This window comes from Peromyscus leucopus, chromosome 8b, assembly GCF_004664715.2.
Source record: "Peromyscus leucopus breed LL Stock chromosome 8b, UCI_PerLeu_2.1, whole genome shotgun sequence".
Lineage (NCBI taxonomy): Eukaryota > Metazoa > Chordata > Mammalia > Rodentia > Cricetidae > Peromyscus > Peromyscus leucopus.
Window position 1 is genome coordinate 44,022,243 of NC_051086.1, and position 26,414 is coordinate 44,048,656.

The following is a 26,414-nucleotide window of genomic DNA, read 5'->3' on the forward strand; positions in this document are numbered from 1 at the left end:
CACCTGCACACCTCACTAACACTAGGCTAGTAGAGTGTGCACCTGCATACCTCACTAACACTAGACTAGTAGAATGTGTATTTGCACACCTCACTAGCACTAAGCTAGTAGAGTGTGCACCTGCACACCTCACTAACATTGAGCTAGTAGAGTGTGCACCTGCACACCTCACTAACACTGAGCTAGTAGAGTGTGCACCTGCATACCTCACTAACACTAGGCTAGTAGAATGTGTATTTGCACACCTCACTAGCACTAAGCTAGTAGAGTGTGCACCTGCACATCTCACTAACACTAGACTAGTAGAGCATGTATTTGCACACCTCACTAACACTAGACTAGTAGAGCATGTATTTGCACACCTCACTAACACTGAGGCAGTCGAGCGTGCCCCTGTGTATCTCAGTAACACCGAGCAATCATACCCAGCCTTGGACCAGGCCAGCAGGTTCCAGCATCACACTCAGGGAGAAACTGTGAGAAACCACAGTGCTGTGGAATGTTAGTTTAACATTCATTTATGCTGTGGAATATCTAATGATGCAAAGATGTGCTGCATTCTTTTATGTTGCATTTGTTTAACCTGCAAAGCTGTGTTACTTTGCCTGCCTAGAACACCTGATTGGTCTAATAAAGAGCTGAATGGCCCATAGCTAGGCAAGAAGAGAAATGGTGGGCTGCCAGGCAGAGAGAATAAATAGCAGGAGAACCCTAGGCTCAAGAGAGAAGAGCTAGGAGGGAGAAAAGGAGGAGAGGAGGATGCCAGGGGCCAGCCAGCCAGCGCCACACACACACAACTAGCCATGGAGGAAGAAAGGAAGAAAGATGTATAGAATAAAGAAAGGTAAAAATTCCAGAGGACATAATCAATGTATTCATCCACCCATAAGTATACATGGACCAGTCATACATCACGAGAGTTCTGAGGAAAGCTGAGCACACATCCTCCACAAAGGGGCGACAGTAAGAAAAGGCCACCTGATCTCAGCAGAAACACAGCAGATAGTTCAGGGAACAGAAAAGAGCGTTAAAGGTTTGGTTCAGTGTCCTCGGTGATAGCTGAAGATGCTGTACCATCACGAAGAAGGGGTGGAATGAGGAGACTAGTTCTCAGAAACTAACTAGTTCTCAGAAACTAAAAGCAGCCGTTGACAGGTGATAAGCAGAGTGACAAAGACATTACTGTTTATTTAGTGGGGTGGGTGGGTTGTCTGTGCACACACTATTATTATTTAGTGGGGTGGGTGGATTGTCTGTGCATACACTATTATTTATTTAGTGGGGTGGGTGGGTTGTCTGTGCATACACTATTATTTATTTAGTGGGGTGGGTGGGTTGTCTGTGCACACACTATTATTTATTTAGTGGGGTGGGTGGGTTGTCTGTGCATGCACTATTATTTATTTAGTGGGGTGGGTGGGTTGTCTGTGCATGCACTATTATTTATTTAGTGGGGTGGGTGGGTTGTCTGTGTATACACTATTATTTATTTAGTGGGGTGGGTGGTTGTCTGTGCATACACTATTATTTATTTAGTGGGGTGGGTGGGTTGTCTGTGCATACACTATTATTTATTTAGTGGGGTGGGTGGGTTGTCTGTGAACACACTATTTTTATTTAGTGGGGTGGGTGGGTTGTCTGTGCACACACTATTATTTATTTAGTGGGGTGGGTGGGTTGTCTGTGCACACACTATTTTTTATTTAGTGGGGTGGGTGGGTTGTCTGTGCATACACTATTATTTATTTAGTGGGGTGGGTGGGTTATCTGTGCATACACTATTATTTATTTAGTGGGTGGGTGGGTTGTCTGTGCATACACTATTATTTATTTAGTGGGTGGGTGGTTGTCTGTGCATACACTATTATTTATTTAGTGGGGTGGGTGGGTTGTCTGTGCACACACTATTATTTATTTAGTGGGGTGGGTGGGTTGTCTGTGCATACACTATTATTTATTTAGTGGGGTGGGTGGGTTGTCTGTGCATACACTATTATTTATTTAGTGGGGTGGGTGGGTTGTCTGTGCATACACTATTATTTATTTAGTGGGGTGGGTGGGTTGTCTGTGAACACACTATTTTTATTTAGTGGGGTGGGTGGGTTGTCTGTGCACACACTATTATTTATTTAGTGGGTGGGTGGGTTGTCTGTGCATACACTATTATTTATTTAGTGGGTGGGTGGGTTATCTGTGCATACACTATTATTTATTTAGTGGGGTGGGTGGGTTGTCTGTGCATACACTATTATTTATTTAGTGGGGTGGGTGGGTTGTCTGTGCATACACTATTATTTATTTAGTGGGGTGAGTGGGTTGTCTGTGCATACACTATTATTTATTTAGTGGGGCGGGTGGTTGTCTGTGAACACACTATTTTTATTTAGTGGGGTGGGTGGGTTGTCTGTGCACACACTATTTTTTATTTAGTGGGTGGGTGGTTGTCTTGCATACACTATTATTTATTTAGTGGGTGGGTGGGTTATCTGTGCATACACTATTATTTATTTAGTGGGGTGGGTGGGTTGTCTGTGCATACACTATTATTTATTTAGTGGGGTGGGTGGGTTGTCTGTGCATCCACACACTATTATTTATTTAATGGGGTGGGTGGGTTGTCTGTGCATGCATACACTATTATTTATTTAGTGGGGTGGGTGGGTTGTCTGTGCACACACTATTATTTATTTAGTGGGGTGGGTAGGTTGTCTGTGCACACACTATTTTTTATTTAGTGGGGTGGGTGGGTTGTCTCTGCATACACTATTATTTATTTAGTGGGGTGGGTGGGTTGTCTCTGCATGCACACGGGTGGAAGCCAGAGGTCAGTCTCAGATGCTGTTCCTCGTGTGCTGCCCACCTTGTTTCAGGAGTCACTGGGACCTGGGACTCCAGGAATATTCCTGTCCCTACCTCCCTGCCTGGGGATTACAAGTGCATGCCACACGCCTGACTTTATGTGTTGTACCACTGCCCCGTGGAAGACTTGGGTCATTACTGGGACTGTATTTCTTTGTGTGATTTAAGAATCACCAACTTGAATCTGTACATATTTATAAAAGGCATATTGTACCATCAGTTTTTTCAGATAGCCCTAAAACGTGAAAGGACAATTATGACATACAACATCCAGTTATCAAAGGTGAGAACCTTTTTCTTGGTAAGAACAGGACATGGTTGCAGGGAGAGAAACTTAGACAGTGAACTCTGAGATCTGTGCATGCCAGCAAGTGCTCTACCTTTAGGCTATGTTCCCAACCCTCTGTTGACTTTATTTTGAGTCAGGGTCTCACTGAGTTGCCAAGGCACCCACCCCACCTCACTCCCCCACCGCTACACTCTAAGGAGAAACTCTTAGTTCCAGACATGATGAGACACATCTATAATCCCAGCACTGGAGAGGCTGAGACAGGAAGATTTTGAGTTCAAGACCAACCATGGATACACAGCAAGAACTGTCAAAAAACAAAAACCCAGCCAGGCGGTAGTGGCACACGTCCTTAATCCTAGCACTCGGGAGGCAGAGCCAGGTGGATCTCCGTGAGTTCGAGGCCAGCCAGGTCTACAGAGCAAGATCCAGGACAGGTACCAAAACTACACAGAGAAACCCTGTCTCCAAACAAACAAACAAACAAAAACCCTACATGTCAATGTTTAAGGTACTTACTGCACAAAAACTCTCTAGATTTATAGGCCCCAGAAGTCTTGGTGTTCATAGGTTCCCTAGTTTTTCTGACCACTCCACCCCATGTGATGAAGGTTGTTTTCAATGGCCAGTGAAGGAAGAGCCAGGCAAGTCTAGGATGCCAGGTCGTGCCTGGGCACAGCCCCTGCATGTTCCCCTTGAAAGCTCTTGGGACATGGACTCTCCTCTGTCTCCTTTGGGCCTGTTTCCAGTAACTCTCTCTGGGTTTTTGTTGAGAAGCAAGTGCCTCAGATTCATTTCGTAACAAGCTTACCTGGAGGACTTGTTTACCATGAGAACCATAAAGAATTACTGTTTCTCCATGTCTAACTCTGTGTGTGTGTGTGTGTGTGTGTGTGTGTGTGTGTGTGTGTGTGTGTACATGTGTATGTGTGTATGTGTGTGCTGTGACAGAACAGGAAGTGGATGATGGTCGCAGGAGCCAGAGATGAGATGGATGATGGGAAGAGAGGATGTAAGGGATACAGACTTCATTCTGCAAGATGACAAGTTCTGGAAACTGCTGTATAACACTGAATGTTAACAACATTAGCAAACTATAAACTGTAAGTGGCAAAGAAGGTGAATTTATGTTAGATGCGTTTACCACAATGAAAAGAAAAAAAAAATCACATGATGGCATACACCTGTAGTCCCAACTACTCGGGACATTGAGGCAGGAGGATCACTTAAACTCAAGAGTTCAAGACCAGCCTGGGAAGATGGCAAGGCCTTGCTTCAAAATAATGAAAGCAACAACAATAAATAATAACAATAATATAAAAACCTAGGAGTCCGTGACTTAACAGGTGGGAAAACAGAACCCTAAACATGAAACAGGATTAGCAGGTTTCCACTGTTGGGCCACACAGCTCCATTACCCCGCTTCAAAGCAGAAACAAAACCAGGGGCCTCCTCGCCCCACACAGCCGCCATGACAGCCGAGCTTCAGGCAGCTTGTCCCTCAGCTGCCTCTTGCCCTTCCTGCAGTCAGTCCTTTGATCCGGGTCCCTCACTCCAGAGGTCTGCAGCGGCCCAGGGCCACACTGACCTCACCTCCTCCGCTGCCCCCCTTCACTCCTGGCTCCTTCTCCACACTCCTCCTGGCCTGCTTCCTCCTGCGCCTGTGGTCGGGATTCCTTCCACTCCTACCTCTGTGGACCCGGCCTCCTCTTCAGAGTCTCTTTTCCAAGATGATGAGTCAATTCTTTTTTTTTTTTTTTTGCCATTTTTATATTTATTTACTTGTTGAGATGAGGTCTTGTGTAGCCCATACTGGCCTCGAACTCACTATATAGCTGAGGATGACCTTGAACTCCTCATCTTCCTGCTTCTCCCTCCCGAGTGCTGATGTTACAGGTGTGTGCCACCACACTCACTTTGTCTGAAGCTGACAGTTGATTCCAGGGCTTTGGCTGTGATAAGTATTCTCAACTGCACCACATTCCTGCCCTCACTTTTATGATTGTTTTTTTTTTTTTTTGGTTTTTTGAACAGTTTCTCTTGTGCTTTGCTTTCTGGACTCACTTTAGCCAGGCTGGCCTCGAACTCACAGAGATCCGCTGCTCTGCCTCCGAGTGCTGGATTAAAGCGTGCGCCCACGGCTATGATTGTTTTTTTAAAAAGGTATGCAAAATGGCTCATAACCCCTTTGAAAACAAGAGGCAACCAGAGTATCTTGTGTCAGTATGGGGCTGTAACATTTGAAAAGCATCAAAAGATAACAGGCACCATCCGGCAGCTGTCCAAGCCAGCTCGCTGTACTGAGCCTGTTTCCCGTTTTGTATTCTGTAGCCACTCTGCTTCCTCACACTCTGTCTATCTACGTCCGTCCTCCTGGTACCCTCCTAGTTCCTCCCCTGAGTGACTCCAGCAGCCTCCCCTGCCTCCCCAGGCCCACACACCTCTGCTTCCTGGGAGCAAATGGGCCTGCCTGCCGCTCCACCTCCTGCCTCCCTCTCTCTTAGCGAGTGCCCCAGCAGCACCAAGTAGTATCCCAACACAGAGCCTCCACCCAGGTTCCACAGTCGGCTGCCAACCCTGGGCTCCCCAGGCTAACTGCTCTCATCCTATGAGGCTCAGCTTAACCCAGGGAGCAGAAAAACACTCCTGACTACCCTGTTTAAAAGACAGCCATCTCTGCTTTTACGCATCTCAGACCCTGATTTGCTTTTTATTAGCTCATCATTACACAGGTGAGATCCCGAGACATTCAGGTTTTCCTTTGTCTCTGTCTCCTGACCTGGCCACAGGCCATAGGAGGACAGGAGCTGATCCCTCACATTCACGTCCAAGTCCCAGCAATAACTCCGCACTGGTTAACTGAATACACCAGGCAACCTGCTGCTTGACGCGCAGGGTCTCATTCAGTCCTCGCTTGCAGTGCGCAGCTACATGGCTACATTTCCCTTCCCTTCTTAACCAAAAAAAAAGTGAAACACAGAAAAGTTAGGTGAGGAGCCCATGCCTCACAAAGGGAAAAGAGACGATCAGGACCCAAGTCTCCCTCCCCCCATCCCCCCACCACTGTAAATGTAGTGACGATGGCCCGGAGGATTTACACAGAGAAAGTGCAGAGTGTCACTCATGTTCTTACCATGTAGGCAACAGACGCCAGCTCGTAGATGACAGCCTGGGCTCCCAGCTCTGTCACATTAACAAGGCCTGAAACAGCAACTCAGACAATACAAGTCAAATAGTGGACCAGAGGAGCCGTTCTTTACGGAACTAGAACACATATGTATTTGTATATAGGGGTGCATGCGTGCGTGCGTGCGTGCATGTTACAGGATGCAATTGTACTATATCCCCAGCTTCTGGCCCGTATTTTCGTTTAAAAGAAGTCAAGAATAGGCCAGATGCAAAGATCCTAGCCATCTCTTCTTGTAGGTTTTGTAGGGTAAGGTGAGGTTCCTGGGGTTGCGGGTGTCTCCGGAGTCACACGGGGAGAAGGGAGGCAGGACAGCGCGTACAGCTTTGGGGACAACTGAAGCATGTCCCCAGAACATCGCCATTGCTGTCTGACTATGAACATTTCCAGAAATAAGAGCAGGCTAATTACAGCTCCAGCAGAAGCACAGGTCACAGCTGGCATGGAGCCACACTCCGCTGTGAGGCCTGGCCAAGCTAGCAAGGTGGACAGAGAGTCAAGACACCTGGGTTCCCAATCCATGAATGAGCCTCCCTTTCCCTGTTCACAAGCCACAGCGCGAAACCGAGGGAAAGCCCTGCCGCTGCGCGTGCGCTGACAGCTGGCTGAGGGTTCGCGCCTGCGTTGCAAGCCCCTAGAGGACCCCACAAGACACCGGAGATAGAAGCAGAGCTTCCGTTTCCGGGGAACCTCTGGACTGTAACTGCCCAGGCTGTGTGCGGGCTCCCCTGGGTGTGGACAGACCTGCAAGGAAGGTCCCAATCTCGAAGGTCCACCACTCGATGCACACCATGAACATACTGGGGATGGCCAGGCGGGTGTAGGAGCTCCACTCCTGGAGGCATTCCCTCGTCCAACCTGGAGAGGAGGCGAGAAAGCAGACACACTCACTGTACCACAGCCACCGCCTCTCACACAGAGGCGGGACACAGAGTGTCAGGGAAGACCACAGCTGGGGAAGGAAGGGACCAAGCTGGCAATGTGAGGGGCTGTCTCCACAACCAAATACATAGACAAACACCCACAGTGAGCTACCAGCTGGTGCTAACCAGTAGGCTATCAACAGCACCCTTCACCCACAACAAAGAAAAGTAGAAAATAATAAAGATTGACAGATACAGAGAAATAGAAACCCTTGTATGCTGTTATTAAGAACATTTAAAAAAAAAAAAAAAGGAGATTCCTCTAAAAGTCAATGGTGTGATAACTGAGCCATTCAGCGATTTTCTTCTGGGTATAGAACCAAAAGTTAAATGAGATTTGGGGCAGAAGAGCGGTTTGTATGTCCCTGTTCACACCATCATTACACCACAGCCCACGTGCACTGGATAGTTTTATGACACAAGCTAAAGTCATCTGAGAGGAGAGAGCCTCAATTAAGAAAATACCTCCAGAAGATCTGGTTGTAGATAGGCATTTTCTTAATTAGTGATTGATGGGAGAGGGCCCAGGGAGGGCCCAGCCCATTGTGGGTGGTGCCATCCCTGGGCTGGTGGTCCTGGATTCCATAAGAAAGCAGGCTGAACAAGCCATAAAGAGCAATCCAGTAAGCAGCACGCCTCCATGGCCTCTGCATGAGCTCCTGCCTCCAGGTTCCTGCCCTGCTTGAGTTCCTGTCCTGACTGCCTTTGATGATGAACAGTGGTATGGAAGTGTAAGCCAGATAAACCCTGTCCTCCCCAAGGTGCTTTTTCATCATAGTGTTTCATGGCAGCAACAGAAACCCTGACTAAGACAAGCAAGCCAAATCATCTTCAACAGCAAGTGGAAAACCAATGTTCATACAAACAATGTAAGATCCTCTCACAAAGGAAGGAAATCCTCCTGAAATAAGCAAATTACAAAATGACCCATATTGAGTAGGCCCAATGCCAGGAGGAATTGGCAGTGACCAGAGTGATAGAAACGGGTAGGCTGGTAAGTGTGAGTAGGTGTTGGGAGGGAAGGCCAGGGAGCTGCTGCATAATGGATACAGCCTTTCAACTCTGTAAGATGAAAGGTTTTAAAGACTGGAGGTGCTATGGTTTGAGTGTGTACCCCAAGCTCATGTGCTAGAAACGTAACCCCCAAAGTCATAGAGACTTTGCGAGAGAGAGTGAGAGCAAGCAGGCAAAGAGAGTGAGCTTCCTTCTTCCATGCCCTTTGTATAGGCTGCCAGGAGAAGGTGTGACCCAGAGTAAAGGTGGGTCTTCCCATCTCAAAAGATCTAGATGGAAAGTGGATTTCCCCTCCTAAAAAGATCTGAATTAAAAGTGGGTCCTCCCACTTCAAATAATTTAATTAAATTAATTAATAATTTAATTAAGAAAAAACCCTCACATATGTACCCAGCCACTTGGGTTTTAGTTAATTCTGTATGTAGTCATGTTGACAACCAGGAACAGTCATCACACACTTCCAAGTGATCACTACTTTTAGGTAACATCCAAGGCTATAGAAATGGTTGAAACACCAGACAAAGTATTCAGAAGTCTATTAGTAAAAACAATAATGATTTCAAAGAAGAAAGCAAACAGATTTATGAGGTGAGGGGACAAATTCTATATATCGACAAGGAAGTTAGCTACATAGAAGAGAAAGTCAATGACAAAGATGAGAAATTCAGGGAAGAAATTTAAAGTTTGAACATAAAAATTCAAGAAGAAACATTAGGAGTAAAAACGCCACTTAATCAAGTGAAAAACACAATTTCAAAATCTTCCATAGAGCAGTTCAAGCTCTATCAGGGGTGAAAGAAGAGGTCAAGGGGAGGGTTGATCATCAGCTCCGTGGAATCCAGCAAGGCCTGAGCGATGGGCCTCTGGGCATGCCTGTGGGGTTAGTTTGGTTAGGCTGAGTTGGGAAGACCAACTGTGGGTGGCGACCCTCCCAGTCTTTGATGCTGGAGTGTATAAAATGGAGAGTGAGCTGCACAGCATTGTGGACTCAGTACTGTCTGCGCTCATTACTCACTGAGTGCGGAGCTGATGTGCCCAGCTGCCCCAAGCTCCTTCCAGTTCTCCACCATAACGAGCTGTGTTCTTGAACTGTGAACTGGAATAAACCCTTTCTCCCACATGCTGCTTTCCTTGAGGTATCTTATCACAGCAATGGGAAAAGAAATGAGACTGATTAACGTTTTTTAAAAAGCATGAGCCTAACTTCCAGGGATTCTGTGATGTAAGTGATCAAACCCAAAAGTCTGTGGGAAAGAAAGTGAGTGAAAATTAAAGGCACAAATGCTGTGAGATGTTCTGTATGACAAATGTGTTGCTCTGATTGGTTAGTAAATAAAACACTGATTGGCCAGTAGTCAAGCAGGAGGAAGTATAGGCGGGACAAGGAGGAGAAGAATTCTGGGAAGTGGAAGGCTGAGTCAGAGTCACTGCCAGCCGCCACCATGAAAAGCTGCTTGTGAAGATGCCGGTAAGCCACGAGCCACGTGGCGAGGTACAGATTTATGGAAATGGATTAATTTAAGCTATAAGAACAGTTAGCAAGAAGCCTGCCATGGCCATACAGTTTGTAAGCAATATAAGTCTCCATGTTTACTTGGTTGGGTCTGAGCGGCTATGGGACTGGTAGGTGAGAGAGATTTGTCCTGACTGTGGGCAAGGCTAGAAAACTCTAGCTACACACAAAGCTGGGCAGGTGGCTCAGAAGTTAAGGTGTGTGTCATGCAGATAAGGGAACCAAAACCCAGATCCCCAGAACTCATGGACATGCCAGGTGGGTGTCAGAAGACAGAGACAAGTGATCCTTGCTGTAGGCTGACTGGGAAGACCGTGCTGGCTGGTTTTATGTCCCTTGACACAAGCTAGAGTCATCTTAGAGAAGGTAGCCTTCAGTTGAGAAAACATCTTCTTAAGATCAGGCTTTAGATGGTAATTAATCAAGACCATAACTGACAATGTTAGAAGAGAGATCTAAATGTCTTTATCAAACTTCAAGCTTAAAATCTTTAAAAGAGAGAGTGAAAGATTATAAGAGCAGAGTGGTGATGACTCAAGAAGCAATGTACCAGACACAGTGGGACTGATATACATATGAATTTACAAGACTGGAAGCACAGCACATAGCCTGCACAAAACCAGCTGAGAAGGAAAATAGAACAAAGTACCTAATAAGAAGTATTGCAATTGACACTTCCTGAACAGGTAAGTGAATCTCATGGTATATCAACCACTCAGGACATCCATGCCACACAGACTCATGTTTGGGTTCTTCTTATTATTTTATATTTTTGAGCCAGGGTTTTTTTTGTACCTGACTGTCTGGAATTCGCTTGTAGACGCTGCTTGACTCAGAATCTTCTGCTTTGCTCCAGTGCTAGATAAGGCATGCAGTTTGAGCCCAAAAAAAAAGATAGGCTTTAGGCTGGAGAATTGGTTTAGTGGTTAAGAGCACTGGCTGTTCTTCCAGAGGACCTGAGTTCAATTCCCAGCATCCACATGGCAACTCACAGCTATCTGTAACTCCAGTTCCAGAGGACCCAACATCCTCACACAGACATACATGCAGGCAAAACACCAATGTACATGAAATAAAAATTTAGAAATAATAATAAAAGAAAGACTGGGCTTTAGGCAAGCCTGTAGGGCATTTTCTTAATTTGTGATTCATGGGGGAAGGCCATTATGGGTGAGGCCACCCCTGGGCTGGCCCACCAAACAACAGTAAAGAACATGGCCCAAATACTTTGATCAAATTAAGTAAGCTTTATTTTCTGACAGAGCTATCTCCCTAAAGTGGAGCTTGAGAAAACGGCCCCAAACACAGGAGGTGGGGTTTATATTAGCCCCTCAACTGCAGGCTGGGGTTCTTCAAGGGTTTTGGTTACATGGGAACTTAGCAGAACATTTCAAAATTATTTGGCAGAACATCTCACTAGGGTGGAGGTTAGGGTATAGGGTGTGGAAAATGTCAAATTCCAGAAAATGGGTCAAGACATGGTCAAACCCAAGTTTTACAGAAAACAGGAATGAACTAATTTTGACCTTGTAACAAGATGGCTTTTAATCTTAAAATGGAGTCAGGCTGGTCCATCATCACTGGTGGCCCTGGGTTCTATAAGAGAAAGCAGGCTGAGCAAGCCATGGGGAGCAAGCCAGTAAGCAGCACCCCTCCATGGCCTCTGCATCAGCTCCTGCCTCCAGGGTCTTGCACTGTTTGAGTTCCTGCCCTGACTTCCTTTGATGATGAACTGTGATGTGGAAGAACAAGCTGAGTAAACTCTTTTCTCTCTAAGTTGCTTTGGTCATGGTGTTTCATCACAGCAATAGTGACCCTATCTAGGACAAAGCCTAAACCATATAAACAAGCTCCAAGTCCAAAAGACCCTGCCTCAAAGGAATAAGATGCAAGAGTGACTGAGGAAGATTCTCTACGTCAACCTTGAGCTTCACAAACACACACTGTGCCCAAGCACATCTGAATACACAGACATGCACACACCACATATATAAACACATGAAAAAGGAAAAAAAGGGTACAGAAAATCTGTTCAATAAAGTTACAGTAGGAAATGTCCCAAATGTAAGCAAAGAGGTAGCCATTCAAGAGCAAACATACACCTAGAAGCCCAAACAGACAAACCTGAGAAGAGCCCTTCCACACTCCACAGTGGACTTGCCAAGACTACAAAATGAAGAAATCTTAAAGTCTGTAAGGACAAAAAGCCTCCTTGTAAAGGCAATCCCAACAGAATAACATCTAACCTCTCAGTAAAAATCCAAAAAGTCAGGAAAGTAGAGTGATTTTATACAGAGAGACAGAGAGAGATACAGAGAGATGACAAAGACAGAGAGGTAGGAGAGGAGAATGAGAGAGAGAGAGAGACCCATGAGAAAGTAACTACCATCAAGCAAGCTTACTACATACAGCAAGGTTATCTTTTAAAACCAAAATGAAGTGGGGCTGAGGCTGTAGCTCAGTTGGTAAAGTACTTGCCTAGAATTCAAGGTTCAGTTCCCAGAACACATAAGCAAGGCATTGTGGCACATGCCTATGATCCCAGCAATCAGGAGGTGGATGGAGGCAAGGAGAATCAGAAAATTAAGGCTTCCTAGGATATATGAGACTTTCTATTTCAAATAAATAAATAGAGAAATAAAGCTATTGGGGGGGGGGAGGAGAGACTAAAGCAATTCATGACCACTGCCAACACTGTAGAAGATACTTAGAGGTATCTCACACACAAAAGAAAAAGCAAGGCAATCTCAATCATGAGACCACAGGGAAAAAACTCAATGAACAGATAAACAAAGAAGAACTGGGAAATAATCATGACCCATTCAAAAAGGCATCCAGCCCCTAATATGAATACATGAATAAGATGATCACAAAAAAGGAGAAAAGAATAAAAATAAATAACCAGCCCTACCAAGAAAAAGTCATAGAAATCAGCAAACCCCTCTAAGCAATAGCTCTGAGTGTGAATGGTCTTGACTCTTCAGTTAAAAGATCCTTTAGTACAGTTTCTCATATTAGAGTGACTCACAACTATAAAGTTATTTTCATTGCTACTTCATAAATGTAATTTTGCTACTGTTACGAATCATAATGTAAACATCTGTGCTTTCTGATGGTCTTAGGTGACCCCCGTGAAAGAGTCATTCGACCCCAAAAGGAGTCGTGGCACACAGGTTATGAGAACCACTGATTTAGAGTATCTATCTGATCGGCTTGAAAATAACAGTTAATTGCTTGTTATCCACAAGAAGCACTCTTCCCCAGTAAAGACACACTCACTAAACTCGAAGAGCAGAAGAAATACACCAATAAAACAGAAGCTGAGACACGTGAAGGCAGCTGTGCTCAGATATGGACTTCAAGCAGACGCAGCTGCCAGCAGAATGACCCATTAAGAGGACGATGTAATAACCATACCCACTTAACACCGGGGCCCCAATTACATGAACACCATAAAGGCACACTGTGGACACACTAGTCCGGATTCCGTACTGTTGGGTGATTTCACTACTTTCCTCACATAAACAGATGGACCATCTAGACCAGGGGTTCTCAACCTGTGGGTCATACCATCAGAAAACACATATTTCCAATGGTTTTAGGAAACTTCAACTAAAAATTTATTTTAATTGCTACTTCATAATTGTAATTTTGCTACTGAGAAGACCACCGGAAATATGTCAATATTAACAGAAACAACAGAAAGTATACGAAGACCTGGAGATTGAATAGAATGTCATTGAAGAAATCAGGAAAGAAATTGTGAGATATGTGTCTGTGAGTGCAGGCATGCCACAACACGTATGTGGAGGTCAAAGGGCAGCTTTCAGGACTTAGTTCTCTACATATGCCTGGGGTTCTGGAGCTTGAACTCGGGTAGTTGGGCTTTGTGGGGAAGTGCTGTTACTTGCTGGACCGTCTTGCCAGCCCATTCTTTCCACACCTTAAAAAAAAAAATCTGTAATTTCTCCTATCGACCTAAAATTAAAACACAGTTTCTCCTTTATCTTTTTCCTTTGCATTCCACTCTGGTGCAAAGGAACAAATCTATTAGTATACAAAGCACCACCAGCCTCCTTGGAGACCCTAAAACAAGTGGTATTTAACAGAAGGCTGTTACTCTGTTCTTACAAAGTGTTTACCTCTGGGTAGGAACCCTTATTGCAGACATTCGCTGCAATATCTCTCCAGAGACAACTCAGGATAGAGTCTGGGAACACCAGCACTACAGAGGGACAGGAGAGTAAGACCACACTTTAGGTGCAGGACATAGAGAGATCTCACTGGAACTGTACTGTTAAAAATCCAAGATCATTTTCTTCATTTTGACTTGGAAAACAACCTGAAATGACTAAGAACTGTGGCCAGACAAGAGGGAGTTAATGCATGGTCCTTATGTTTAGTTGCAAGGCTGCAGAGCCGACTGAGAAGTTCTCTCAGCTTTCACTTATCTGTGTCAGCTTTTAAAAGTGAAATGGATACAAACGAAAGGCTAGAAGAAAAGCTGGGTGAAGGGACTTAAATGTGTTCTTATTTGAAGCACTTTTCACAGATTCATTTTGTTTTAAAACCTGAATACTTGTTGCCAGCAATGAAAGGTGTGTGTGTGTGTGTGTGTGTGTGTGTGTGTGTGTGTGTAAGAAAAAAGAGGGGGGAGGAAGAAAGAGGGAGAGAGACTGGATCTTCACAAGTAGACTAAAATGCAAGCTCTGTACCTCCCCCCTGTACAAAAATCTATCAAAATGGATAAAAGACATCCATGTAAGACATGACACCAAGAAACCACTAGAGAAAAAGACTGAAAAAGAGGTCAGCTTAGACAAGGACTTCCTGCAAAGAACTCCAATGGCTCAAGAAAGAAGAGAAAGATTGGCAAATGGGATTGTATGAAACTGGAAAACCCCACACAGCAAAGGGAATGACTGCCAGAGTGAACAGGCTGTCTTTAAAGTGGGAGAGAAACATCTTTGCCTGCTATTCTTCTGATAGTAAACCAATATCCAGAATACATAAAGAAGACAAGGAGCTAAGAGCAATTAATCCAATCAATTGACAGGTAAATGAATTCGGTAGTTCTCAAAGAAGAGCGTGGCCAGCAAATGTACGAAAAACTGGGACAACGTCAGCCACCAAGGAAACACAAACCAAAACTCCAGATTTACCTCATGCCAACCAAATGGCTGGCATTCAGAAAACAAGCAATTAATGACTGCCAGCGAGAATGCGAGGGGAAAGGAACTTTATATCCTGCTGGTGGAAATGCAAGTCAGTATGGTGGGGCCTCAACCTCTAACCACAGGAGGACATACGATCTGGCTCTAGCACTCCTGGGCTACACTCAAAGGAAACAGTCAGTCTGCAATAGAGAGACCTGCACACTTATGATTATTGTGACACTATTCACGAGTTACAGTATGGGATCAGCATAAACATCTATCAACAGACGAAACAGTACAGAAATGTGGTACATGTACACAGTGGAGTTTTGCTGGGAGCCATGTGACTTCTTCGGGGGACAAGGCCTGAGAACAGCATGAACAAGTTCTCCTTGTGGCAAGACCCTGGAGTGTTTGACCCATTTGGGGCAAGTCTGATGGATTGTTCACTGTATAACTCTGGGCATGACCCCAGAAGCATATTGCTACCTGCTCTCCTTGCTTTCTTTATACAAATCATGTTGCTGGCTGCCTCTAGTTCCACTTTCTTAAAGCTATGGATGAAATGGCTACTGCATTAGGAAAACTTCCCCCTGATGACTCTCCTCTGGGTGAACGAGAGGGGATGTTGTTAAAAATATACAGTGGACCGATTCAGCTCCTAAAGCCTTTGATGTTTCAAGTGTGACCAGGAGTTCAGGATTGTTAAGAACAGGATGTTGCCTCTCCAACACATCTTGTGACTAGTCTGAAAGAGTCACAGTAGTTCATGACATTACACATTTGCATAACTCTTCTGGAGAGAATGATTTTAGCCACAAGAGTCTAGGAAAAATGCTAATAAATAGATGATATCAGGAGTTAATGGGAACAGTCTATGAACAGGGAACGAAGCAGAGTCATGGAAATCCACAAGCCCTCACTTCTAAGAGCTGTGCCAATACTGTAGAAAGTTGAGAGGGAGGAGACATGAGAACAAAAGATAAGCAGTTCCAACTATTAAGAGCAAGCTTTTAATTATGTAGTGTACAGGGTGATAGAGAACCTGGTATATCCCCATAGGAGACAGAGTAGTAGAGAATGAAGAGTGATTTGACTAAGCCTTGGCTGATGAGTTAATTGTGAGAAGTTAGATTTGACTAGAGGCAAACATTAACCACTAGAGGTGAAACTCTCTTTCCCTTTGCATGATGTTGTAACCGCAAATGCTACCAACTGAGCACACTGTTCTACCTGTAGGTGTGCCTAGTTAGAAAACTTCCTTTACCGCTTGCAACATTTCTTATGCTCCTTACATTAAAGCTATGAATCAAGTAGGTAATGGTTACCAGTGGGAAAGTTGGGGGATGGAAGGGGAATGAGGTAAAGGAGCAAACTGGCAATTATTGTAACCATTGTTAGAAACATAAGGAAACAAATCTGATTGTAAAACTGTCCATGCAAACTATTGAAACTGTATAAATAAAAAGGCTAGGGCTATCTGGGCTATCGAGGCTATCGGGGCTATCCGGGCCACTTGTGTGAAACAGGTGGTCATAGTTTCTTCGCTGGGCCAACTTCACACATCTGTCCCAGGTCACTGGACCTGTTGGGGATTAGAAGTTAGTCTTCCAACAGAGATCTGTTTTGCCATAAAGAAGAAAAAAATTACATTGCTTGCCCCCCCCCAAAAAATGGATGGACCTGGAGATTATCACATAAAGTGCTAGTAAGTAGAAGAGGGACTAGTTGGGAGGAGGAAGGCACTCAGCAGGAGGGGAGCTACACATGGTTTACAGGCACACACAGTACATGTACATATGTACACACGTACACATGGAATACACAGGTACACATGGTACTCACAATACATGTTATAGATAGTACACAAATATATACACATATACACGGTACACATGATACATGGTACACAAATACACATACACATGGAATACACATATAAATGTACATATGGTATACAAGCACACACAGTACATGTATATATGTACACATGGTGTATATATAGTACACATATACACGGTACACACAGTATACACAGGTACACATGGTACTCATGATACATGTTACCGCATCGTATGCAAATATATACACGTACATGTGGTATACATGGTACACAAATGCACATTGTACACATGAAACACACATACACATGGTACACATGTACACATGGTACACAAATACACATGTACACAATGACACATGAACACATGGTATAAATGATACAAAGTACACATGGTATACAGGGTATACACAGCACACAGGGTACACATATATACACATGGTACACACAGTTCATGATAAGACCCATTATTTGTATAAGTTATACATTAATAAAACATGAGTGGAAACAGGAAGCAAGTAGAAGACCCTGGGCTCAGTCACCAGTACTTGGGGAAGGGAGGATGGGAAAGAATGAATCCCATTTTTAACACTAAAAGGAAGAAAATTCTCAGGAGTAAATCTAACCAAGGAGGCAATGATCTCTACAATGGAACTTGGGGGCTGCAGGGAGGGAGAGGGGGGAACCAATGACAAATAAACGGAAGATCTCTGTGTTCTTGGACCTGAAGAATCAAGATGTCAAAATGTTCACAATACCCAATGTTAGCTAACAATCACTGTCAAAATTCCGGTATCATTTGTCACAAAAAAATAGAAAAACGTTACAGAAACCCAAATGCTGAAGACCCAAACAATCTTGAAAAATAACAAAGATGGACACATCCTGACTTCAACCCGTGTTTCAAAGCCACCATAACTCAAACTGTGTCACTACCACAAAAACAGGTAGAGTCAACCAATCTCCACCAAAAGCTCCGGGGTACAAAACCAGGAAAGGGCGATCTTCTTCAGCAGTGTTGAGAACCCTGGATCACTCCAGGAAAAAGACAAACTGACTCAGGATCATTTTAGATAAGATTTTAAAATTTAGGCTTAAAAATTTTAAACACTGTACCATACACAAAACTCAACTCAGAATGGATTCAGACTTATTATAATCTCAAAATCACAGAAGAAATCACAGGGAGAGAGGCCATGGTACCAGTACTGGCAACGACTTTTTGCCTACAACACCAAAGAACAGGCAATATTAGAAAAAGTAACCAAGAAGAACAGCATAAAACTAAAATAAAAGGCCAACCCACAGAATGGAAGGAAATAGCTACAAACCATGTATCCAATAAGGGGTTTAAATCAAAATATAAATATAACTTATACAACTCTGAAAAGAAAAAGAAAAGAAAGCATCAAAGTGGTCAACTGGTACTCTGTCATGTGCTCTGCAGTTGGGGAGATGGATATTAATAAGTGCTTGTCCCACAAGCGGGAGGACCCGAGTTCAGATCCCCAGGATCCATGCAGACACCAGTGTTCACCAGCAATCCCAACACAGGGAGACAGATGGGAGACCTGGGACTTGGTGGCCAGCTAGTGTAGCCGAATCAGTGAGCTCTAGGTTCACAGAGAGACTCTCAAACAATGAGATGGAAAGCAATTGATGAAGACATTAGATGTCACTTCTGCCCTCCAAATACACATGTACACACGTGCACATGCACACACATCACTAATCATCAAGGAAGTGCTAATGAAAGCCATATCTCAAACCTGTCACACAGAGGATAATTACTTAAAAAAAAAAAAGGAATCCGACAGTGGGTGGCAGCATGGATGAACCCAGGATATACCTGTTAAGTGAGACAGCCCAAGACATAGATAAATAATACTACATGATCTTTTTATGTGGACTCTGAAAAAGTAGAACTCATACAAAGGGCAAAAGGCTGGTTACTAAGGATCAGGTGGTGGAGGGAATCAGTGAGATCAGTTACATGGTGGAAACTTCTGGAGATCTAAAGAACAACCTGAGAAACACAGTAAATCCACTGCGTGCCTCAAGTCTGCCAAGAGAAACCACAGGAATCGTCCTTGCCACACACAGAGCGGTGGCTATGCAAGGTGCTTGGCACATGAATTAGCTTTGCAGCAATAATCATGTCATAACATACATGTATGCCAAAACACCATGGTGGGCTATTACAGAGGTGTGTGCCTGTAATCCCGGCTATTGGGAAGGCTGAGATGGGGGGTCACAAACTTGAAGCTATCCTGGGCAACTAGCAAGACCCTGTCTCAAAATTTAAAAACAAAAGGCAGTAGGGATGCAGGTCAATAGAAGAGCACTTGCCTAGTATGTCTGAGAGCCTGGGTCTCATCCTCAGGACCACCAAACAAAACAAACTACCACAGTAAAAATCACAGCCACAGTCACACCTTAAATAGATACTAGTTTTATCAACTTTGCCTCAGCAAAGCTGTAAAAAGAAGAAAAAAGGAGAAGGAGGAGAAGGAAGGAAGGAAGGAAGAAGGAAGGAGAAGGAAGGAAGGAAGGAAGGAAGGAAGGAAGGAAAAGAAGAAAGAAAGAAAGAAAGAAAGGAAAGGAAGGAAGGAAGGAAGGAAGGAAGGAAGGAAGGAAGGAAGGAAGGAAGGAAAGGGAAGAAAGAAAGAAGAAGAAAGAAAGAAAAGAAATCCAGTTAAGCCTGTGGGTATCTACTCAAGGGTTCTGGGCTCCTCAATTAGCTATGAGTGGTCCTGGCTGGTCAGAGAGCAATCTGTTCTCTTGAGTTGATACAACAGTAATCTAACTTCCCTTCAGCTGAATAGCATGATTTTCCAGAAACAGGATTTCATATTAGTAGTTTTAATTCATTAAATATTAAAACTATAACTGCAACTTAAAACCCAGTATCTACTACAGTGTTCTATGAACAAAGGGTTATTTTGGTAACCACACAAACACAAAATCACACACTGTCCCTAGTAACTTTTGTATTTTCGGTAACAGATGTTTTCTCTATTTTGAGATTTCCTAAGAGATAAAAATAAAACAAACCCAACTTCTATGAGGTAAAGACATTCAAAAGGCTCCACTGTGCAACACCAGGACACAGGGTCACGAACCTCCCCAGGTGAGGACGTGGATCCTCTTCCACCACACATAGAGGAAAAGCAGGGCAGACAGGAAGAACTGGGAGGTGGTGTTGGCCCAGGCTGATCCTCTGCAGGAGAAAAGGTGAGGTTAGCTCACGACAGACTGCCTTTGACAGGCTTTGGCTGGCAGCGAGCTTGGGGTGCCTCTGCTGCCTTCCTTTTGTGTGATGGCTGAGTCCATGTGGAATAGGCTTGTTTGTCTCCATGGAGATGGATCCGCTGTCCATCCGTGTGACACTGAAGGGCTCGAAGCTGTGTTGCCATCCCACAAGCCACCAACCTTAAACAAGCCCCAAGTAAGCACTTCTTAGATGATGACCAGTTCAAAGGGCTGGGCCAGCCAAGTGCTCGTCCAAGCCATGGTTTTATGAGACAGGAGCAGAGCAGGTTTGTCTTCCATCAAATAGAAGACTGGGCGTCGTCAGTGGGAGCCATCTTCCCACCTCAGGTACATGCTGGGCCAGCGCAGAGCCCACACTCAGCATTCTTATTTATTATTTCCCCTCTCCTATCCTTGTCTGAGCCTCACACTTTATCATTTATTAACCCACCCCTGTACCCTCTCCTCCCTTTTCCAAACTATCCTGTGCATCCCTCTTTAGGAAAAGTCCAAGGTTCTGTCTCTCAGGTGCCCTTCATAGGGGAACCTGGGCCCTCTGTGACATCTGGTCAACCCACTGGTCCTCCCCTTCCCTGATGGCTCCCTCTCTTCTCTGACCAATGCCTGGGGGACAGTTGCCCTTGGCTGTCAATTTAGCTATCAAAGAATGATTTAAAACAACAAAAAAAAAAACACCTCAATGGGTCTGCAGGGATTGTCTAGAGGTGGACATAGGAGGCAGGGACTGAGGGGAGACCCACCCCGAATGTGGGCCATACCATCCAGCAAGCTGGTGGCCCGGACTCAAAGAAGTTAGAGGAGGGAACATGCCGGTGTCTGCAAGCCCCCTTTCCTTTGGGGGTAAAATACTGATGTCATCACCACCCACTGACATTAGGCTACAATTTCTTGTTGGTTGGCTTTTGTCAACTTGACACAGACCTAGACATCTGAGAAGGGGGACTCCTAAGTGAGAAAATGCCTCCAAGATTGTCCTCTAAGCAAGTCTGGGGGGGGGTCACCTTGATTAGTGACCCCTGAGGACCCTGCTCGCTGTGGGCGGTGCCATCCCTGGGCAGGTGGTCCTGGGTGGTTTAAGAAAGCAGGCCATAAGCAGTGCTCTCCATGGCCTCTGCATCAACTCCGACTTTGACTTCCCTCCATGATGTGATAGGAAAAGGTAAGCAAAATAAACCCTCTTCTCTCCAAGCTGCTCTGGCCATGGTGTTTTACCACAGCAATAGAAACCTTCACTAAGACAGGCTTCCTCAGCCTTTCAACCTGGACCTGCCACCAGTGACTCCACAGGGAGCCTCCAGGCCTTCAGTGCCAATTTGGGACAGCTGAGGCACCTAACTGCTTGTCTCTTCGGTGGGTATGTGGGCACTGTTAGACTACCCAGCTCCTGTCATGTAAGTCCATCCAAGAATTCCCCTTTTGTAATTTATGTATGATTCTCTCTCTCTCTCTCTCTCTCTCTCTCTCTCTCTCTCTCTCTCTCTTCTCTCTCTCTCTCCCCTCCTTTCCTCCATCCCTCCATCCCTCCCTTCCTCTCTCTCTTCTTCCAGGAAACTGATACAGCCTCCTTCATCTTTCTGGCATGAGGAAGACAGCATGGGAACCAGGCCTTGCATGTGCTAGGCAAGCTCTCTCCCACGGAGTTGCATCCCTGCCCACGTTACTCTGTAATGATGGCTGTCATGGTCTCATTGATGTTCAGAGCCCACATCAACATGTGAATGGAAACCAAACAGATCGCAGTGAAGATATCCAACAGCTGACATAACTCATATGTTATACTCTATTTTGTTTTCTTCTCCTTAATTCCTAACATATTAACTTCTTTTAATTATAATTTATTTCCTCCCTTCCCTTCCCCCATCCACTCCCATGTACCCCCTCCTTCGTTCAAATTCATGGCCCCTTTTTCTTTAATTGTTATTACATATATGAGTAACATTCATGACCCACTAACTAAAGAACACAGTACCCCCCAAATTGTGGGTCTCAGTCTTCATTTGCTGGTGTGACTCTCTCCGCCGCTTATGCAGGTTAGCTCTAGGCTAGGGCAGCCGAACATCCTCTGGTGTGAGGAAGGGCCATCAGGACACTATTGGGGTACCCCTAACTTCTCTCTTTCTTTATGGGGCCCTCATCTCTTCAAGCTTCCAGAAGGAATTTGGCTCAGCCACTTAAAATCCAGAGGCCCTGAGAGAAGATCTTCAGGCCTCTGCCTGTCACCCACCTCAGCCTCCAGGTGGCAGCAGCTTGCTTGTTAGGACTAACACCGCTTCCACCACGGAAGCCTCCGCACTGCCCTCCAAGGCTCCCTGTCTCTGTCTAATCTCCACCCTCTCTCCCCCAGCAATGCGAGCTAGCTGCTTCTCTGGGCCCGCGGGGCCAGCTCTTACCTGCCATCCCGAGCAGCAGAGCACAGACAGCTGGGCGCCTGCTTACCTGTCCACGCTCCCTGCCTCACTGGCAAACCCCCAGCCCTAGGGCAGGCAGCAGACTTTGATGGATGAATGGGTTTCCACTTACACCACTCCGAGGTCCAAGGCGTACAGCAAGAAGGCATTCATGCCCACGTTGACAACATTTGCTGCGATCCCAACAATAACCTGGGGCATAATGATGCCCTAAAATTCCCAAACAAATAGGAAAACGTTACTATTTTCAAAAGCTACTCGGCTAGGCTGTCAAGTGAAACTCACGATTAAATAGGTGGCGGCGGTAAAGCCATACAAGGCTAGTCGAAAAGCCAGGAATGGCTTCGGCAAATGAGCCTCCTCCTTTGATGGAGCTTCTCACCAAGCCACCCAGAAGCCTGTGGGGGCCATTTCAAAACCCTGTCCAGTTTCATCACAGCAACAGGGAAAAAGAGGAATTGGTCTCGAGAAGAACACACAGGCTTCAGGGTTGTTGGGGCCCAGAGCCCACCACTCCTCAGAGCTGTGCCTGAGGATCTTCTCATATGCACAGCACCCAGAAACACTTGCTTCAAAGCAAGTGCGGAGAAAAATGTCCATCGCTTTGCTCAGCAGTATATGCTGTTCTGTTCTGGTTTTGTTTTTGAGACAAGGTCTCACTATGTAGTTCTGGCTACTCTTTATGTAGACCAGGTTGGCCTCGAACTCACAGAGCTTCTAGTGTTGGAATTAAAGGCATGCACATTCCTATTGTTTATGCTGCCTACACTTCAGTCCTCAGATAAACACTTTTTTCACCTTAAACTTCTTCTCCCAGCAATCACACAGAATGGAAGACTGTCGGAGCAGAACAATTTCCTCTGGCTTAGGACGAGGCCTTTATGTTTAAAGGCTAGCAAACTGTCTGCAGCTAGCCCGGGACAGGACACTGGCTAAAGTGGGGCCCAGTTTCTGCCCCCCACTTCTGGCCCTCTCCTCCTTCAATCTCCCTTCTGCCTTGTGTGTGGCACGCACAGTGTCCTACCCACACTTACAAGTGGAGCTGTAGTAACCCCAGACCCTCCCCGTCAGTATCAAAATTGGGGCCAGGCCCCCAGGTCAGCTGCAAAGCCAGCAGCAAGCTGAGAGATTAGGGAAGCCTTAGATACAAAGGCCGGGCAAGGACGGCAGGAAAACTAAGAGGAACCAGACAGACGAGTCCACACGACCGCCATCTCTTCTGTACATGAAACCACAGGCGCTCCTGTTCCCAAAGTGCATGTGTGTCTCAGAAATGAATCACAGGGAAAGGAGGTACAAATTATTACAGAAAATCCCTTTAAAACATTTACTCTACATCTCCCACAGTAGTGTGCAGTAAAAACACGAAAGAGTACCTGACTCTGTAAATACCGTGTCTGCAGCTGGAACAGGAACGCTGCCTAGAAGATGAAACAGAAAACACGAGAGCTTACTTTGTTTCCAGTTTTGTTGTTGTTTTGCATTTCTGGGGACCAAGCCCAGGACTTCACCCTCAGCGTGTCTGCTGCAAGGCTAGGCCCCAGCTCAGTTTCTTTTGAATGATAATTTCATGAAATAGTGGATTTCATTATAACATTTTCATACATGTCAAGTTCTGGAGTTGTATTATTATTATTATTATTATTATTATTATTAATTTTTGGCCAGTATTCTGGCCAAAAAGAAAACGGGCTTCACTTGGCGTTCCCTGTACATATCACTGCCCTTTGTTCTTATTCCTCAGCCATCACTGTCCTCCCAACCCCTGCCCGCCTTCCTCCCATAGCTTCATCTTCTGTTTTGATGGCATGTACTCCACAACCATGTCTTGCTCCCCTCCCCTCTCTACAGACAGCTTTCTCCCCTCTCAGAGTGACTTTCTACTTCTGTGTCTCACACACACACACACACACACACACACACACACACTACACCACATACACACACACACACACTATACACACCCCCCCCCACACCCCACACACACCACACTATACACATACACACATACACACAACATAACACAACAACAACTATAACAAACACAAAAAAAAAAGATATTTAAATCTACATTCTGCACAAGGAGAAAAGATTCACTATTTGTTTCTCTGAGTCTGGCTTACTCCACTTAACTCAATGGTCTCCAGTTCGATTCATTTTCTTTCCCTTTTTATATTTATTTATCTTTATTATTGTGTGTATATGGTTTACACTCCCACATCCCCACCAGCATTTGTCGTCACTAGTTTTCTTGATAAGATCTAGTCTAGCCGCTGGGCTCACATGAAACATCAAGGCAGGGTTAATTTGTATTTCTCTGATAGCTAAAGACAGTGACTACTTTTATTTCTTCCTTTATTCAATCCATTAGCCCATTTGATTTGGGAGATTTTTTTAATGTTGGTGTTCTTTGTAGAGTTTAAATATTAATCTCGTGTGGGATGTATGATTGGCAAGGACTTGCTCCCAGTCTGCACACTGCCTCTGATGACCGTTTCCCTCGCTAATCGGAGGCTTTTTAGTTCCACGTCGTCCCGTTTGTTCAGCCTCGGGATGATTTCCTTTGCTGCTGTCTGCCTTCTTAGAGAGCCCCTGCCTGTGCTGGCCCGCAGTGTTTTCCTCCAGTGCTTGCTTCCTGGTACACGTAAGGTCTGTGTTCTATCCCAAACTGATTTCAGCGCTGGGTGAGAGATATGGGTCTATTTTGATTCTTTACATGGGGACAGTTGCATTTCTCAGACCACTCATCACAGAGGCCACCCTCTCTCCAGTGTGTGTTCTGACACCCTTGCCAAGGATTGGATGGCTTTGCGTGGAACTTTTTTTTCTGGGTCTTCTATGCTATCTCTGTCTACTCTGGTTTTTAGGATACTTTCTTTCTGATTATGTAACATCAAAATCCAGAACACCAGATTCATCCTAAACAAATGCCAGAATGACTTGAAAGATTTACTTTCCAAAGAGCAGAAAAGAGCAGATCCTGCGTGGCTGAAGCAAAAGCCCCAGTCTGGACTGTCTGGGGAGGGAGCTACAGGCTCAATCTTTGGCAAGAAGCCTCCCAACTGCAGGTGTGAGGCAAGGCTGGACCTCCAGAAGACGGGAAGCTCGGTCCCAGAGCCCTAGTGCAAGGCTTGGGTGTGAGCATGATCCTCAGGGATAGTGTGTGCAAGGGTCTTCACCCCCGGCTCCCCAGGACCCGTATGGCGGAAGGAGAGAACTGATGCTCACATTTGTCCTCTGACCTCCACACGTGTGTCATGGCATGATGAGGAGCTCCAGCTGGGTCATGCTGCTTGGGTGATGGGGAGCCTGGAAGCAGCGCAGGGTGTGATTCTTGCCTGCCTTCCCACCCCTCCTATTTGTCACAGTGATGTTCCAACTCCTTATTCCATTGCTCCTCTTTAAAACAAAACAAACAAAAAACAAAACCTGTCTTCTGTGTAGCTCAAACTGGCTCAAAATGTCCCCCCCCTCTACCTCAGCCTTCTCAATACAGACAGGGTCGCAGACGGTGCCACCCTGTCCAGGAGTGCCATGGTTACTGTTGGATTGCATCAGCAGAAAACTCCACTCCCTCTTCGAAGGAATGCAGTTAGGAAACAGCTCGATGCTTGTTACGCTGCATGGTCTAAACACTGCATCACGCTCCTTGAAGAATGAAAAGCGCTCTTAGGGGTTTGTTTCTCAGGACTCAGTGTCTGGCACCTCCTCACCACAGAGACGGAGACCCTGCAGGAGGAAGTCTGAGAGGGCACCTGGTGGGGTTTCTGAGTCTCGGAGGACAATAGGTATTTAGATTTTTGCTAAACTTATTTTTTTTCCTTCAAGAAAAATGCTGTAATGACATTGATGACTGCTTTCATCCTGGAACTACTAAGTATGCTTTAGTACTGCTTGTGGTTAAACTATAATGCAGTTATAGAGTATATAAGGTGTAGCCTATTTTTAATAA

General features: G+C 45.2%; 1 protein-coding gene across 1 annotated transcript in view; it reads right to left on the minus strand.

The window, feature by feature from the left end:
- The window catches only part of LOC114683283 (multidrug and toxin extrusion protein 2-like), a 47,366-nt gene that overhangs the window by 11,220 nt on the left and 9,732 nt on the right, over window positions 1-26,414 (minus strand). Inside the window, 5 exon segments of the mRNA XM_028857512.2 lie at window positions 6,282-6,349; window positions 7,080-7,193; window positions 19,904-20,001; window positions 22,575-22,672; window positions 23,839-23,883. Coding sequence (XP_028713345.1) covers window positions 6,282-6,349; window positions 7,080-7,193; window positions 19,904-20,001; window positions 22,575-22,672; window positions 23,839-23,883 — 423 coding nt within the window.